This window comes from Entelurus aequoreus, linkage group LG11, assembly GCF_033978785.1.
Source record: "Entelurus aequoreus isolate RoL-2023_Sb linkage group LG11, RoL_Eaeq_v1.1, whole genome shotgun sequence".
NCBI classification, from domain to species: Eukaryota; Metazoa; Chordata; class Actinopteri; order Syngnathiformes; family Syngnathidae; genus Entelurus; species Entelurus aequoreus.
In genome coordinates, this window is record NC_084741.1 from 13,565,322 (window position 1) to 13,584,001 (window position 18,680).

Genomic DNA, 18,680 nt, shown 5'->3' on the forward strand with positions numbered 1-18,680 from the left:
TGCATTCTTTTTTTTTAACATGCCTCAAAACAGCAGCTTGGAATTTGGGACACGCTCTCCCTGCGAGAGCATGAGGAGGTTGAGGTGGGTGGGGTTGGGGGGAGGGAGGGGGGGCTAGGGGGTAGCGCATACTTGCCAACCCTCCCGATTTTTCCAGGAGACTCTAGAATTTCCCATTCGGCCCAGTCACATAACATGTGCGACTTTTACACACACACACACACAAGTGAATGCAAATCATACTTGGTCAACAGGCATACAGGTCACACTGAGGGTGACCGTATAAACAAGTTTAACACTGTTACAAATGTGCGCCACACTGTGAACCCAGAACATCCGCACCGTAACACAACATAAACACAACACAAATACCCAGAACCCCTTGCAGCACTAACTTTTCCGGGATGCTACAATATACACCCCCGCTACCACCAAACCCCCGGCCCCAATACCCCCACCCCCCCACCTCCCCATCTCCCGAATTCGGAGGTCTCAAGGTTGGCAAGTATGGGGTAGCGAGGGGTGTATATTGTAGCGTCCCGGAAGAGTTAGTGCTGCAAGGGGTTCTGGGTATTTCTTCTGTTGTGTTTATGTTGTGTTACGGTGCGGATGTTCTCCCGAAATGGGTTTGTCATTCTTGTTTGGTGTGGCGCATATTTGTAACAGTGTTAAAGTTGTTTATACGTCACCCTCAGTGTGACCTGTATGGCTGTCGACCAAGTATAATGCATTCACTTGTGTGTGTGAAAAGGCGTAGATATTATGTGATTGGGCCGGCACGCAAAGGCAGTGCCTTTAAGGTTTATTGGCGCTCTGTACTTCTCCCTACGTCCGTGTACACAGCGGCGTTTTAAAAAGTCATACATTTTACTTTTTCAAACCGATACCGATAATTTCCGATATCACATTTTAAAGCATTTATCGGCCGATGATATCGGCAGCCCGATATTATCGGACACCTCTAGTCGTCATGTCTTTCATAATGATTGTGAACGATAGGCAAAATTCCCCCCAAAAAGAGCAGTTCCCCTTTAAAGGCCTACTGAAAGCCACTACTAGCGACCACGCAGTCTGATAGTTTATACATCAATGATGAAATCTTAACATTGCAACACATGCCAATACGGCCGGGTTAACTTATAAAGTGCCATTTTAAATTTCCAGCTAAACTTCCGGTTGAAAATGTCTATTTATGATGATGTATGCGCGTGACGTCAATGGTTGAAACGGAAGTATGCGGACACTTTGTATCCAATACAAAAAAGCTCTGTTTTCTTCGACAAAATTCCACAGTATTCTGGACATCTGTGTTGGTGAATCTTTTGCAATTTGTTTAATGAACAATGAAGACTGCAAAGAAGAAAGTTGTAGGTGGGATCGGTGTATTAGCGGCTGGCTGCAGCAACACAACCAGGAGGACTTTGAGGTGGATAGCAGACGCGCTAGCCGGCGAACTCACCTTAACTTCCTCCGTCTCCAGGCCGCCGACCGCATCTGTGATCGTCGCACCGTCGATCGCTGGAACGCAGGTGAGCACGGGTGTTGATGAGCAGATGAGGGCTGGCTGGCGTAGGTGGATAGCTAATGTTTTTAGCATAGCTCTGTGAGGTCCGGTTGCTAAGTTAGCTTCAATGTCGTCGTTAGCAACAGCATTGCTAAGCTTCGCCAGGCTGGAAAGCATTAACCGTGTATTTACATGTACATGGTTTAATAGTATTGTTGATTTTCTGTCCATCCTTCCAGTCAGGGGTTAATTTATTTTGTTTCTATATGTAGTTAAGCCCGATGCTATCACGTTAGCTCCGTAGCTAAAGTGTTTCGCCGACGTATTGTCGTGGAGATAAAAGTCACTGTGAATGTCCATTTCGCGTTCTCGACTCTCATTTTCAAGAGGATATAGTATCCGAGGTGGTTTCAAATACAAATCCGTGATCCACAATAGAAAAAGGAGAGAGTGTGGAATCCAATGAGCCAGCTTGTACCTAAGTTACGGTCAGAGCGAAAAAAGATGCGTCCTGCACTGCACTCTAGTCCGTCACTCTAACGTTCCTCATCCACAAATCTTTCATCCTCGCTCAAATGAATGGGGTAATCGTCGCTTTCTGGGTCCGAATCGCTCTAGCTGCATTGAAAACAATGGGGAAATGTGAGGAGCCTTTCAACCGTTGACGTCACGCTACTTCCGGTACAGGCAAGGCTTTTTTTTTTTATCAGCGACCAAAAGTTGCAACTTTATCGTCGATGTTCTCTACTAAATCCTTTCAGCAAAAATATGGCAATATCGCAAAATGATCAAGTATGACACATAGAATGGATCTGCTATCCCCGTTTAAATTGAAAAAATTCATTTCAGTAGGCCTTTAAGTGTGGCTTTAACATTTTTATGACTGAGGGCCAAACCTGAGGGGAGCAAAGAAAACAAAGGAAAATATCAAAATGCTCAAATTTTTCAGTGTGCGGCCCCCAGTGGAAAAAGTTTGGACACCCCTTCTTTGGAGGTTCCACCATATAATGAAAATGAAGCAGAGAGTAGCACCTAATGATTTGGTCACCAGAGCAGTGACGTCCACTTCCTGCAGGGGGCGCCCAGTCGACCAGTCAAACAGCCTGAGCACGGGGTCCAGTCTGCAAGCGGTCCAGACGCCGCTTCCTCCGGCACACAGGAAACGCACCTGCTGCTCGCTGCGCTCCGAGACTGAGAAGACTTGCTGCAACGATATCAAGAAGAGAAGATTGTGCATCCCGGATGAAAGTAAAGACGTACTGATGGCGGTTTCAGTACCTCCACCTTTCTGCTGTGGAGGTCAACCACATGCACTTTGTTCCAATATCCCACCCACAAGTGTGCACCTTTGGCCAGGCAGCAGCGAATGGGCTGCACGGGGTTCGAACCCACGGGCATCAGCGAGTGGGACCGCAGGTTCCAGCCGCCTGTCGGACCACGGCACGTCACATCAGCCACAACAAGGACACGGAAAAGGACAAGGACACGGACAAGGACAAGGACAAGGACACGGGCCGCTCTTACCTGCACTACTGGAGAAGAAAGCCAAGGTCCCGTCACTCAAGCCGGCTACCACTCGACCCTGGGAGTAGCTGTGAGGCGCACAAAGGAGGACATCGGAAAACTGGCAGGAAAACGTTTATTTACATTCCCCCCCCCCCGCCAACTCACACGAGCGAGTGGACACTTTCCGAGAGGGAGACGGACAGAAGACAACGTCCCCTGCCTGCGGAGGCCGAATGGATCACTATGCTGGGGGACAAAACAATCAAGATATGAGGAGAGCGGAAATTGAACTACAAACCCTAAAAGCGGTGAAGTTGTCACGTTGTGTAAATGGTAAATAAAAAGAGAATACAAAGATTTGCAAATCCTTTTCAACTTATATTCAATTGAATAGACTGCAAAGACAAGATATTTAACATTCCAACTGGAAAACTTTGTTATGTTTTGCGAATATTAGCTCATTTGGAATTTGATGCATGCAATGTGTTTCCAAAAAGCTGGCACAAGTGGCAAAAAAGACTGAGAAAGTTGAGGAATGCTCGTCAAACACTTATTTGGAACATCCCACAGGTGAACATGGCTAATTGGGAACAGGTGGGTGCCATGATTGGGTATAAAAGCAGCTTCCATGAAATGCTCAGTCATTCACAAACGGGGATTGGGCGAGGGAACAGTTTAAGAACAACATTTATCAACCAGCTATTGCAAGGAATTTAGGGATTTCACCATCTACGCTCCGGAATATCATCAAAAGGTTCAGAGAGTCTGGAGAAATCACTGCACGTAAGCCATGATATTACGGTCCAGGATGAGTGGAATATGTTGAAGGTGGAATGGTTTGAATCGGTTGAAAAATGTGGAAGGAGTAGTCGCAAGGAAAAAGGGTGAAAAAAAAAGGTTTTGAAAAAGCGGGAATTCTGGGAATTCCTGGAATTTTTTTTGAACCTGGAAACATGATAGTTACAATTTCCAGGATGAGTGGAATGTGTTGAAGGTGGAATGGTTTGAATCGGTTGAAAAATGTGGAAGGAGTAGTCGCCAGAAAAAAGGGTGAAAAAAAAATGGGTTGAAAAAACGGGAATTATGGGAATTCCTGGAATTTTTTTTTAACTTGGAAAAATGATAGTTAGAATTTCCAGGATGAGTGGAATATGTTGAAGGTGGAATGGTTTGAACCGGTTGAAAAATGTGGAAGGAGTAGTCGCCAGAAAAAATGGTGAAAAAAAAAGGTTTTGAAAAAGCGGGAATTCTGGGAATTCCTAGAATTTAAACCTGGAAAAATTATAGTTACAATTTCCAGGATGAGTGGAATATGTTGAAGGTGGAATGGTTTGAATCGGTTGAAAAATGTGGAAGGAGTAGTCGCCAGAAAAAAGGGTGAAAAAAAAAAGGTTTTGAAAAAGCGGGAATTCCTGGAATTTTTTTTAAACCTGGAAAAATGATAGTTACAATTTCCAGGATGAGTGGAATATGTTGAAGGTGGAATGGTTTGAATCGGTTGAAAAATGTGGAGGGAGTAGTTGCCAGAAAAAAGGGTGAAAAAAAAAGGGGTTGAAAAAAACGGGAATTATGGGAATTCCTGGAATTTTTTTTAACTTGGAAAAATGATAGATAGAATTTCCAGGATGAGTGGAATATGTTGAAGGTGGAATGGTTTGAATCGGTTGAAAAATCTGGAAGGAGTAGTCGCCAGAAAAAAGGGTGAAAAAAAACAGGATTTGAAAAAACGGGAATTATGGGAATTCCTGGAAAAAAAATTTAAACCTGGAAAAATGATAGTTACAATTTCCAGAATGAGTGGACTATGTTGAAGGTGGAATGGTTTGAATCGGTTGAAAAATGTGGAAGGAGTAGTCGCCAGAAAAAAGGGTGAAAAAAAAAGGTTTTGAAAAAGCGGGAATTCTGGGAATTCCTAGAATTTAAACCTGGAAAAATGATAGTTACAATTTCCAGGATGAGTGGAATATGTTGAAGATGGAATGGTTTGAATCGGTTGAAAAATGTGGAAGGAGTAGTCGCCAGAAAAAATGGTGAAAAAAAAAAGGTTTTGAAAAAGCGGGAATTCTGGAAATTCCTGGAATTTTTTTTTTAACCTGGAAAAATGATAGTTACAATTTCCAAGATGAGTGGAATATGTTGAAGGTGGAATGGTTTGAATCGGTTGAAAAATGTGGAAGGAGTAGTCGCCGGAAAAAAGGGTGAAAAAAAAAGGTTTTGAAAAAGCGGGAATTCCTGGAATTTTTTTTAACCTGGAAAAATGATAGTTACAATTTCCAGGATGAGTGGAATATTTTGAAGGTGGAATGGTTTGAATCGGTTGAAAAATGTGGAAGGAGTAGTTGCCAGAAAAAAGGGTGAAAAAAAAGGGGTTGAAAAAACGGGAATTATGGGAATTCCTGGAAATTTTTTTTAACTTGGAAAAATTATAGTTAGAATTTCCAGGATGAGTGGAATATGTTGAAGGTGGAATGGTTTGAATCGGTTGAAAAATCTGGAAGGAGTAGTCGCCAGAAAAAAGGGTGGAAAAAAACAGGATTTGAAAAAACGGGAATTATGGGAATTCCTGGAAAAAAATTTAAACCTGGAAAAATGATAGTTACAATTTCCAGAATGAGTGGAATATGTTGAAGGTGGAATGGTTTGAATCGGTTGAAAAATGTGGAAGGAGTAGTCGCCAGAAAAAAGGGTGAAAAAAAAAGGTTTTGAAAAAGCGGGAATTCTGGGAATTCCTAGAATTTAAACCTGGAAAAATGATAGTTACAATTTCCAGGATGAGTGGAATATGTTGAAGATGGAATGGTTTGAATCGGTTGAAAAATGTGGAAGGAGTAGTCGCCAGAAAAAATGGTGAAAAAAAAAAGGTTTTGAAAAAGCGGGAATTCTGGAAATTCCTGGAATTTTTTTTTTAACCTGGAAACATGATAGTTACAATTTCCAAGATGAGTGGAATATGTTGAAGGTGGAATAGTTTGAATCGGTTGAAAAATGTGGAAGGAGTAGTCGCCGGAAAAAAGGGTGAAAAAAAAAGGTTTTGAAAAAGCGGGAATTCCTGGAATTTTTTTTTAACCTGGAAAAATGATAGTTACAATTTCCAGGATGACTGGAATATTTTGAAGGTGGAATGGTTTGAATCGGTTGAAAAATGTGGAAGGAGTAGTTGCCAGAAAAAAGGGTGAAAAAAAAGGGGTTGAAAAAACGGGAATTATGGGAATTCCTGGAATTTTTTTTAACTTGGAAAAATGATAGTTAGAATTTCCAGGATGAGTGGAATATGTTGAAGGTGGAATGGTTTGAATCGGTTGAAAAATCTGGAAGGAGTAGTCGCCAGAAAAAAGGGTGAAAAAAAACAGGGTTTGAAAAAACGGGAATCATGGGAATTCCTGGAATTTTTTTTAAACCTGGAAAAATTATAGTTACAATTTCCAGGATGAGTGGAATATGTTGAAGGTGGGATGGTTTGAATCGGTTTAAAAATGTGGAAGGAGTAGTCGCCGGAAAAAAGGGTGAAAAAAAAAGGGTTTGAAAAAGCCGGAATTCTGGGAATTCCTGGAATGTTTTTTTGAACCTGGAAACATGATAGTTACAATTTCCAGGATGAGTGGAATATGTTGAAGGTGGAATGGTTTGAATCGGTTGAAAAATGTGGAAGGAGTAGTCGCCGGAAAAAAGGGTGAAAAAAAAAAGGGTTTGAAAAAGTGGGAATTCTGGGAATTCCTGGAATGTTTTCTTGAACCTGGAAACATGATAGTTACAATTTCCAAGATGAGTGGAATATGTTGAAGGTGGAATGGTTTGAATCGGTTGAAAAATGTGGAAGGAGTAGTCGCCGGAAAAAAGGGTGAAAAAAAAAGGTTTTGAAAAAGCGGGAATTCATGGAATTTTTTTTTAACCTGGAAAAATGATAGTTACAATTTCCAGGATGACTGGAATATTTTGAAGGTGGAATGGTTTGAATCGGTTGAAAAATGTGGAAGGAGTAGTTGCCAGAAAAAAGGGTGAAAAAAAACAGGGGTTGAAAAAAACGGGAATTATGGGAATTCCTGGAATTTTTTTTAACTTGGAAAAATGATAGTTACAATTTCCAGGATGAGTGGAATATGTTGAAGGTGGAATGGTTTGAATCGGTTGAAAAATCTGGAAGGAGTAGTCGCCAGAAAAAAGGGTGAAAAAAAAACAGGGTTTGAAAAAACGGGAATCATGGGAATTCCTGGAATTTTTTTTAAACCTGGAAAAATGATAGTTAGAATTTCCAGGATGAGTGTAATATGTTGAAGGTGGAATGGTTTGAATCGGTTGAAAAATGTGGAAGGAGTAGTTGCCGGAAAAAAGGGTGAAAAAAAAAAGGTTTTAAAAAAGCGGAAATTCTGGGAATTCCTGGAATTTTTTTTAAACCTGGAAAAATGATAGTTACAATTTCCAGGATGAGTGGAATATGTTGAAGGTGGAATGGTTTGAATAGGTTGAAAATGGTGGAAGTTTGAAAAATGGCCAATTCATTCTGAAAGGGAAAAATGTCCCGGAAAAACCTGGAGTTCTGGAAAATTTGGGAATTTCGGGAAAAGAGAGATTTTTTTAAAAAATGCTACATATTTTGAATGTTGTGAATGAGTTGGTGTTGGAATTTTTCCAAATCGGTCGAGAAATGTTGAAGTAGTAACATTTTTAATTGAGAAATAGTATTATGCAATTCCTGGAATTTCGGGCAAACCGGGGAATTTTTACAGTTCAAAAAACAACTTTGTTTTTTTGTCCTGATTAAGAGGAATGATTTGACGGTGGAACGGTTGAAGTGGGTTGAAAAATGTGGAAGGAGTAGTTGCCAGAAAAAAGGGACCTTGGATCCCTCAGGCGGTACTGTATCGAAAAGCGACATCAGTGTGTAAAGGATATCACCACATGGGCTCAGGAACACTTCTGAAAACCACTGTGAGTAACTACAGTTGGTCGCTACATCTGTAAGTGCAAGTTAAAACTCTCCTATGTGTCTTCTCCCCGTCATCTTTGTTGTAGCGGTGTAGCGTGCAAGGACGGGAGTGGAAGAAGTGTCAAAAGATGGCGCTAACTGTTTTAATGACAATCAGACTTTACTTCAGTCAATAAGGGAGCAGCATCTCCTCATCCGGAAACAACAACAATGCCGGAAATGTGTCCCGTGAAAAACCGTCCGACCTGAACTGTCTATTAAATACTAACTTTTTCATTAATTGATTTGAAAAAAAGAAGTTTTCACAATAAAAATAAAATACACTTAAAATATAAACAAAGTTTATGTTAGTTAACTGAAAAGAAAATAATACTAAATGAATTAATTAGAAAAATATTTGAAGCTCTCAAAATAAAATGTAAATATACTTAAAGTATAAAGAAAGCTTTTGCTAGTTAAAAAAAAAAAAATTAACTTATAAATTATTGTGAAAACTATTAGAAGTTCTCAAAATAAAACTAAAATATACTTAAAATATAAAGAAAGTTTAATTGATTGGTTAATTAAAAAAATAAAATAATACTAACTTATGAATTAACTTGAACAATTACAACAACCATGATAAACATGGTTAAATAAACCTAGTTAAATCAACTAGGGCTGCAACAACTAATCGATTAAAATCGATTATAAAAATAGTTGCCGATTAATTTAGTCATCGATTCGTTGGATCTATGCTATGCGCATGCGCAGAGGCATTTTTGTAATATTTGTTTTTTTAATTTTAATTTAATTTTTTTTAATAAACCTTAATTTATGAACTGCAACATGTACAAACAGCTGAGAAACAATAATCTAAATAAGTATGGTGCCAGTATGCTGTTTTTTTTCCAATAAAATACTGGAAAGGATAGAAATGTAGTTTGTCCCTTTTATCCGATTATCAATCGATTAATCGAAGTAATAATCGACAGATTAATCGATTATCAAATTAATCGTTAGTTGCAGCCCTAAACTCAACATTATTTTCTTCGTACAGGCAGAATTTTTGACACACTAGGTTACGCAGTTACACAATTGTATCATTAATACATGTATTTGCATTCTATTCTTACAAGGGGAAAAAACAACAGTAAAAAAAGAGCAATAAACTCGGTATGTAATGAGGAAAAAGCAGAAAATTAATAATAATATACTTATAATTCAAAGCTGACACAATATCCGTTTTTAGCGTTCTTTAAAAATAAAAAAAATATCAATACGGCCCCCGCATACTTGGACTTTCCAACATGCGGCCCTTGGTGGAAAAAGTTTGGAAACCCCTGATCTGAAGTATCAAAAGTATCGATACTTTGATTTGAGAATCAAAATACACAGACAACTTTCACACACTAGGGACAATTTAGTGTTGCCAATCAGCCTATCAGGTGCATGTATGTGGAGGTGGGAGGGGCCTATCCCCAGGTGCATGTCTTTGGACGTGGGAGGAAGCCGGAGCACCTGGAGAGAACCCACGCGGTCATGGGGAGAACATGCAAACTCCACACAGAAAGACCCAGGGAATCGAACCCAGGACCTTCTCGCTGTGAGGCACAGCCGCTAACCACTGCGCCATCGTGCTAAGAAGCATCATGTCAAAATAAACTACAACAACAACACACAAAGAAGTGATCTCAACAAGCAAATGTTGACAAGTTCTGTGGGAAAGTGTCCTAAATTCCAGTGTGCATGTTTGTGTGCTTATGGAGTGCTTATTCAGCAAACTGTACCTTCCTTCCTGAGTTCCAATCCACACAGTTCCTGGAGAGTCTCCTGACACAACACAAACAGGAACGTGTCAGAAGGCCTGATGGTGTTAATCACTTCTACCAGTCAAATAGTCCAAATGGTGGGAGTAGGGCTGCACGACTACTCCACAAGAGTTAAGATTTCTAATTCAGTGTTAATATTTGAGTGGGCCCGGGCCCCTCGGTTGCGGCAAAGTTGGCCCCAATGTCAAAAAGGTTAAGAACCCCTGGTTTAAGAGTATTATGTAGACAAAAGTTCTGAGTAAATTGTGTTTTTTTTTCATGTGTGGCACCTTGAGACAAGAATATGTTGACTAACTCCTTCACTCGTTTTTTTCCTCGCAGTTTTATGCATTTTTATGTATTAAATATGAAAAAAATCACAATTTTGGAGGCAAAATGAGTTTTTTTTCTTATAATGGTGCAGCCCTAGTGCGGAGTGACGGTACTGACCTACGGGGGGCACGGCACACATGCAGAGGGCAGGGGCCGTGGGGGGGAGGCTGAACTGGTCCAGGACAGTGTTGGATCGGGCGGGGTCTATCACGGTGACGTCGCTGTTGGAGGCGGGGCCAGACACCACCCACACAGAACACTGACGGAGAGGAGAGGGGAAAGGGAGTGTGTACGTGAAGGGATTGACGCTGGCATGAACACGCGTGACAAACTCACCGTGGCCTCTCCTGAAATCTCCGGCGGCACGGCGAGCGCACAGTTGATCTGAAAACACAGCAGCATTTAACGTTAAACATGGTTCACAGTGTGAGCGCGGGCGTGTGTCACCTTTGCACTGGAGTCTCTTTGGTCCAAGAGTCTAAGCTGAGTTAAGACCGGCACTTCTTTGGGCTCTGGCACACATTCCTCAGATTCCTGCAACCAGAAATGCACAAAACCCAAAGTCAATGAAGTTGTCACGTTGCGTAAATGGTAAATAAAAAGAGAATACAATAATTTGTGAATCCTTTTCAACTTATATTCAATTGAATAGACTGCAAAGACAAGATATTTCATGTTCACACTGAGAAACTTCTTTTTTTTTTTTTGCAAATAATCATGAACTTAGAATTTAATGGCAGCAACACATTGCAAAAAAGTTGTCACAAGGGCATTTTTACCACTGTGTTACATGGCCTTTCCTTTTAACAACACTCAGTAAAGGTTTAAGGAACTGAGGAGACACATTTTTGAAGTGGAATTCTTTCCCATTCTTGCTTGATGTACAGCTTAAGTTGTTCAACAGTCCGGGGGTCTCCCTTGTGCTATTTTAGGCTTCATAATGCACCACACCTGTTCAATGGGAGACAGGTCTGGACTACAGGCAGGCCAGTCTAGTACCCGCACTCTTTCACTATTAAGCCACGCTGTTGTAACACATGGCTTGGCATTGTCTTACTGAAATAAGCAGGGGCGTCCATGGTAACGTTGCTTGGATGGCAACATATGTTGCTCCAAAAGCTGTATGTACCTTTCAGCATTAATGGCGCCTTCACAGATGTGTAAGTTACCCATGTCTTGGGCACTAATACACCCCCATACCATCACACGTGTCCACTACTTGCGCCCCCCCCTCCACACCCCTTATTGTAAATAATGTAAATAATTCAATGTGATTATCTTGTGTGATGACTGTATTATGATGATAGTATATATGATAGTATATATCTGTATCATGAATCAATTTAAGTGGACCCCGACTTAAACAAGTTGAAAAACTTATTCGGGTGTTACCATTTAGTGGTCAATTGTACGGAATATGTACTTCACTGTGCAACCTACTAATAAAAGTCTCAATCAATCAAACACATACTGGCTTTTACACTTTGCGCCTAGAACAATGCGCATGGTTCTTTTCCTCTTTGGTCCGGAGGACACGACGTCCACAGTTTCCAAAAACAATCTGAAATGTGGACTCGTCAGACCACAGAACACTTTTCCACTTTGTATCAGTCCATCTTAGATGAGCTCGGGGCCCAGCGAAGCCGGTGGCGTTTCTGGGTGTTGTTGATAAAATGGCTTTGGCTTTGCATAGTAGAGTTTTAACTTGCACTTACTGATGTAGCGACCAACTGTAGTTACTGACAGTGGTTTTCTGAAGTGTTCCTGAGCCCATGTGGTGATATCCTTTACACACTGATGTCGCTTTTTGATGCAGTACAGCCTGAGAGATCGAAGGTCCGTAATATCATGGCTTACGTGCAGTGATTTCTCCAGATTCTCTGAACCTTTTGATGATATTACGGAGCGTAGATGGTGAAATCCCTAAATTCCTTGCAATAGCTGGTTGAGAAATGTTGTTCTTAAACAATTTGCTCAGGCATTTGTTGACAAAGTGGTGACCCTCGCCCCGTCCTTGTTTGTGAACGACTGAGCATTTCATGGAAGCTGCTTTTATACCCAATCATGGCACCCACCTGTTCCCAATTAGCCCGTTCACCTGTGGGATGTTCCAAATAAGTGTTTGCATTCCTCCACTTTCTCAGTCTTTTTTGCCACTTGTGCCAGCTTTTTTGAAACATGTTGCAGGCATCAAATTCCAAATGAGCTAATATTTGCAAAAAATAAAGTTTACCAGTTCGAACGTTAAATATCTTGTCTTTGCAGTCTATTCAATTGAATATAACTGGAAAAGGATTTGCAAATCATTGTATTCTCTTTTTATTTACCATTTACACAACGTGACAACCTCACTGTATTTTGGTGTTTGTCCTTTATGCAACAAAATGCAGTCGTCTTTTACGGTTTACACACAAACAACTTAAAGCATGGGTGTCCAAACTATGGCCCGCCGGCGTCTTCAATTTGGCCCAAGAGACGGCACGAGAAGCAATTTGCAGTGTTTTTATAAAATATTCATATAATCAGCAGTCTGCAAAGTCGTCGCCATCCGAAAGGAATTCATGTCAGTGGTCATCAATGTGAATAGGTGCACATCATTTACCTATATAACTCAATCCAAACAACCTTCCCTAGTCATGGTGCAGGAAAAACTGATCCAACCAGCACACAAAGCCAACAAACATGGTCACACATAACACATCCTGCTTAGTGAACTTTGTAGATATTATAAAAACGTCCAATCAGCATAAAAACATCACAACTACCCCCATTTAAATCCATTATTAGGGATGATGGGGAAAATTCTAAACATTCTCTCCACACTTACCCATGTTTGGCGCATTTTAGCAGCTTGATAATTCTGGTTAATTAAAAAACTTTAAGGAGGTCGTCACAGAAGTAAACAAAATAGGGGTCGAACTATCACATACTCTTAACAACCCATCCATCCATCCTTTTTCTACCGCTTGTCCCTTTTGGAATCCATCCATCCATCTATCCATTTTCTACCGCTTGTCCCTTTTGTCGCGGGGGGGTGCAAACTCCACACAGAAATATCCCGAGCGCAAGATCGAACCCAGGACTACTCAGGACCTTCGTATTGTGAGGCACATGTGCCCCTGTGCCGCCCTTATAATTAATAATTAATTAATAATAATTAATAATAATTAATTACAAAAAACGTAAAAATTATTACAATTCCAAAAGGAATTGTAATAATTATTAATTATATATTCATTATATTATTATAATTATATGTAATCACACATATATATATATACATATAGTTACTTTGCATGCAGTCAGCTTTTGGCCCCCCAGCCCAATTTTTTTAAGCCCAATGCGGCCCCCCAGTGAAAATGTTTGGACACCTTTGCCTCAAAGTCATAACTTGGTGCGCGATGCATACTAACTGTTAGCACGCCATCATTACTATGCTAGCATGCTAACACTGCACAGTCAAGACCTGTGTGTGTTAAACATACTCACTCGGCCAATAAGGTGGATCCTGGTTCGTAATACCTGCATGTTGGCGAGCGGCACGCTCCAGCCGTGCAGCTGGCATTTTCCTAGCGTTCCCCATATGTGGGAGCGGATTTCTTTGTAGACTTCCCTCCTCCTGGCACGAGGCGACAAAGCAGCAGGAGCGGACGATCTGGAGAGAAAGCGAGAAAACGCAGGAGATGCGTAGTTGGAGGCGACTGCAACGTATGAAAGCTTTCATATGATGCAGTGTAAATAAATCAGGGGTTCTTAACCTTTTTGTCCCAATTTTTCCACAACAGATAACACTGAATTTCTAATTTGACTCTTGATTTAATACTATTATTATTTATGACTGTATCTAACCTACTCACAGTTTGCAACCGCAGGCACAAAGATTATTATTAAGGCTTAGGTCAGGCTGATTACAAAAATAAATGCTAATCAAATATAGTGCAAAAGACGGAATTAACAAAAACTGATTTAGAATAAATATACATACAATTACACTGTGTGATAATCTAAACTATTTAAACATTTAAACTAAATTAATAATATACAATAATAATAAAGTTCCGTATTTGTAGAGCGCACCTGTATATAAGCCGCTCCGAAAAAGTTTTTTTTAAATTTAAATTAATATTTGAAAATTATGGATCTATTTAAAATCAGGGTAAATAAGAATCGCAATTTGGATGTAAATCCATTTTTTGAGCACCAGTTTTAAATTAAATAATAGAGATCAATACATATATATATTTTTAAACAAAATACAATTCTAAATCTGTGAGAAAAAAATGACCGTAGTTTCCGGACTATTCGGAGCGGTATATAAGCCGCTCCGAATAAGTTTTAGAAGACAATTTTTTTTAATTTAAATTGATAATTGAAAATTATGGATCTATTTAAAATTGGAGTAAATAAGAATCGCAATTCGGATGTGAATACATTTTTTGAGCACTCCTTTTAAATAAATAATAGAGATCTATATATATATATATTTTTTTAAACAGAATACAATTCTAAATCTGTGAGAAAAAATAATGACCGTAGTTTCCGGACTGTAGAGCACACCGGTATATAAGCCGCTACGAATAATTTTTAGAAGATAATTTTTATTTATTTAAATTGATATTTCAAAATTATGGATCTATTTAAAATTGGGGTAAATAAGAATCGCAATTCGGATGTGAATACATTTTTTGAGCACCCCTTTTAAATAAATAATAGAGATCAATATATATATACATATATATATATATATTATATATATATATATATATTATTTTTTTAATTTTTTTTTTAAACAGAATACCTTTCTAAATCTGTGAGAAAAAAATGACCGTAGTTTCCGGACTATAGAGCGCACCGGTATATAAGCCGCACCCACCTGTATATAAGCCGCTCCGAATACGTTTTGGAAGACAATTTTTTTTAATTTAAATTGATATTTGAAAATTATTGATCTATTTAAAATCGGGGTAAATAAGAATCGCAATTCGGATGTGAATCCATTTTTTGAGCACCCCTTTTAAATAAATAATAGAGATCTATATATATATTTTTTTTTTAAACAGAATACAATTCTAAATCTGTGAGAAAAAATAATGACCATAGTTTCCGGACTGTAGAGCACACCGGTATATAAGCCGCTCCGAATAATTTTTAGAAGATAATTTTTATTTATTTAAATTGATATTTCAAAATTATGGATCTATTTAAAATTGGGGTAAATAAGAATCGCAATTCGGATGTGAATACATTTTTTGAGCACCCCTTTTAAATAAATAATAGAGATCAATATATATACATATATATATATATATTATATATATATATATATATATATATATATATATATATATATATATATATATATATATATATATATATATATATATATATATATATATATATATATTATTTTTGTTATTTTTTTTTTTAAACAGAATACCTTTCTAAATCTGTGAGAAAAAAATGACCGTAGTTTCCGGACTAAATAGCGCACCGGTATATAAGTCGCACCCACCTGTATATAAGCCGCTCCGAATACGTTTTGGAAGACAATTTTTTTTAATTTAAATTGATATTTGAAAATTATTGATCTATTTAAAATCGGGGTAAATAAGAATCGCAATTCGGATGTGAATCCATTTTTTGAGCACCCCTTTTAAATAAATAATAGAGGTCAATATATATATATATACATATATATATATTTTTTTAAACAGAATACGTTTCTAAATCTGTGAGGAAAAAAAATGACCGTAGTTTCCAGACTATAGAGCGCACCCGTATATAAGCCGCACCCACCTGTATACAAGCCGCTCCGAATTAGTTTTGGAAGACAATTTTTTTTTATTTAAATTGATATTTGAAAATTATGGATCTATTTTAAAACGGGGTAAATAAGAATCGCAATTCGGATGTGAATCCATTTTTTGAGTACCTCTTTTAAATAAATAATAAAGGTCAATATATATATATATATATATATATATATATATATATATATATTTTTTAATTTTTAAACACAATACAATTCTAAATCTGTGAGAAAAAAAGAAGACCGTAGTTTCCGGACTATAGAGCGCACCGGTATATAAGCCGCACCCACTAAGTTATTTTGTCATATGTTAGCAGCACCGGACTATAAGCCGCATATATGTATGTATGTATGATATACATACATTGTGAAATTAGTTCTTTACACAAAAATATTTGATAAAACGGTGTCTGTAACACGGCAGTAAAACGGCTGATCAAACAAAACAGAAGTCATGGTCGTGGACCCACTAGCTGCGTAAGCCAGCTCTCCAATCAGCTAAACAGACTCAACAACTCCGCGGTGACGTTTTTGGTAAATTTACAAAAGTAAAACGATACAAAAAGAATGCCATTGTAAGTCGAAAATACGAACAATCTGCATGTACTAAGCCAGATGACTGAAAATACACCACAAGTCCCTTCTGGCTGCCTTGGAAAAGCAAAATATCGATGAGAAGTATATAAAAATCATCAAAGTAATATACAAAAACTCATTAAAAATGATACTGACTCTGACTCAATAGAATCCTGAGAGGAGTCAGACAGGGAGATCCTGTATCATCTAAGCCAGGGGTGTCCAAACTTTTTCCACTGAGGGCCGCACACTGAAAAATCAAAGCAAGCGGGGTCCATTTTGATATTATTTTTTAAAAAAAAACAATACAATATATGTATAAAAAAGATACATTTAGGCCTCCACTCAGACTTGATCCCGTTGACCCCAAAAGGTTTTGGTCAAAAAAAATATAACAAATGTGTCATTATTTAGTATTATTATTATTATTATTATTCAAGGTTTAAATGTCTAGATCAGTGGTCCCCAACCACCGGGCCGCGGCCGATTGGTACCGGGCTGCGCGAGAAATAAAAAAAAAAAAAAAAAATATATATTTTTTTTAAAATCAACATAAAAAACACAATATATACATTATATATCAATATAGATCAATACAGTCTGCAGGGATACAGTCCGTAAGCACACATGATTGGATTTCTTTATGAAAAATAAATAAATAATAATAATAATACAAATAAATCCACCCCCCCCCCCCCCCCCGGTCTGTGGGACAAATTTTCAAGTGTTGACCGGTCCCCAGCTACAAAAAGGTTGGGGACCACTGCTCTAGATCAACATTAGATCTATCTGTCAATATAACGCTTTTAAAGATTTAAGTTGTATGCCATTTTTGTCAAGGAAAACCGTGTTTTTTTATGAAAAAAAAACACAAAATATGCAATATTTTCCCCAAATAAAATTTTAAAGTGGAATATTTGAGATTATATAATCATTGGAGTCTTAAAAAGGTCAATAACTCATAACAACATTGATTTTAATTCGTTATTTTTTTGAGCAATGACACTTAAAAAAAAAAAAAGTCCCACTAAAATTATTGGGGATCCAAAAGGGTCCTGCTCAGTAAAGTATTAAAAAAATAAATCCAACATTTTTTTAAACTTTTACCACAATAGTCTCAAGATCAGCTTCAGATCTATCCATCAATTATAAGTTTTATTGTTGTTTATGTTTTTTGTTTGTTCTTTTTAGGCCCTTCTTTAAAAAACTTTGTTTTTTAAATGGCAACCAAAAAATATGCAACATTTTCCCCCCAAAATATCTCAAAGTGGAATATTTCATGTGAAGTAAATGGAGCCTTGAATAGGTCAATAAGTCATAATTGAATTATTGACCTATACATTGATTTTGATTCATGATTATTTTTTAAAGAAAGAAACAGCCTGCATGGCAGCTTTGTGTTATTAGAGTAAATAATGCAACATTTTCCTGTTACATTTCACCTGTTTGCTCTTTTATACCACTTTTTATGTTTTTTGTTTTTTTTTCATCGTATTTTTAGAATGTGCCGTGGGGCCGCAAATGCCCCCCGGGCCGCACTTTGGACACTCCTGATCTAAGCTATTCACTGCAGCTCCGAAGGAAGCATTCGAGAATATTGACTGGAAGGACAAAGGAATCCGAGTTGACGGGGAATAACAATCTGAGATTCGCCACACCGCTGAGTAACTACAGGAAGTGATTCATGAGAGCAGCAAGGCAGGCCTCAACATGAACATAAAAGGAAACTCAAGTCCACGATGAGCAACAACAACCCAAACTCCAGAGTGACTTCACGAGGGAAAGAACTAGGAAGAGTAGATCGCTACATAAATCTGGGGAAGAAGATCACCTTCAACAATGAGGAAATTAAGAGAAGAATCCGGGTGGGTTGGGTGAAGTTTGGCTTCTTCCAAAACTCTACTCTACTGTAGAAGAAGAATTAAAGTGTAAATGAAACACAGCTTCACGACTTTAGTCATATTTTTTTGCGCTTAAGAATCTTCTCTATGACTTTAGCTCCTGGCTTCTTCTGTTTGATATTGTCATTACTGCCACAAGTGGTGGAAAAGTGTATTACAACTGAGTACGGGAAACAAATTTTTTTGGCAGCTCTCTATCAATGGTTAAGAAACACTGGAAAAAAATATATACAGACGATATAAACAAGAATAAAGAACGTTTGCATACTCTGCCTGAGTTTGACCGACTTCCTGTCGTTGTTGAAGCGCCAGAGGGCGAGTCAGCGGCGGTATAGTC

General features: G+C 38.2%; 1 protein-coding gene across 2 annotated transcripts in view; it reads right to left on the minus strand.

The window, feature by feature from the left end:
- Positions 1–18,680, minus strand: part of si:dkey-17m8.1 (C-Jun-amino-terminal kinase-interacting protein 4) — an 81,760-nt gene that overhangs the window by 28,615 nt on the left and 34,465 nt on the right. For both annotated transcript variants that reach the window (XM_062062540.1, XM_062062539.1), the window contains exons 15-24: positions 18,612–18,680; positions 13,580–13,712; positions 10,505–10,591; positions 10,394–10,441; positions 10,175–10,316; positions 9,704–9,746; positions 3,176–3,256; positions 3,029–3,096; positions 2,783–2,931; positions 2,537–2,708 (exon numbers count right to left, since the gene is read on the minus strand). The exon at positions 18,612–18,680 is cut by the window's right edge and continues 51 nt beyond it. In XM_062062540.1, coding sequence (XP_061918524.1) covers positions 2,537–2,708; positions 2,783–2,931; positions 3,029–3,096; positions 3,176–3,256; positions 9,704–9,746; positions 10,175–10,316; positions 10,394–10,441; positions 10,505–10,591; positions 13,580–13,712; positions 18,612–18,680 — 992 coding nt within the window. The remainder of the gene's footprint in view (positions 1–2,536; positions 2,709–2,782; positions 2,932–3,028; positions 3,097–3,175; positions 3,257–9,703; positions 9,747–10,174; positions 10,317–10,393; positions 10,442–10,504; positions 10,592–13,579; positions 13,713–18,611) is intronic.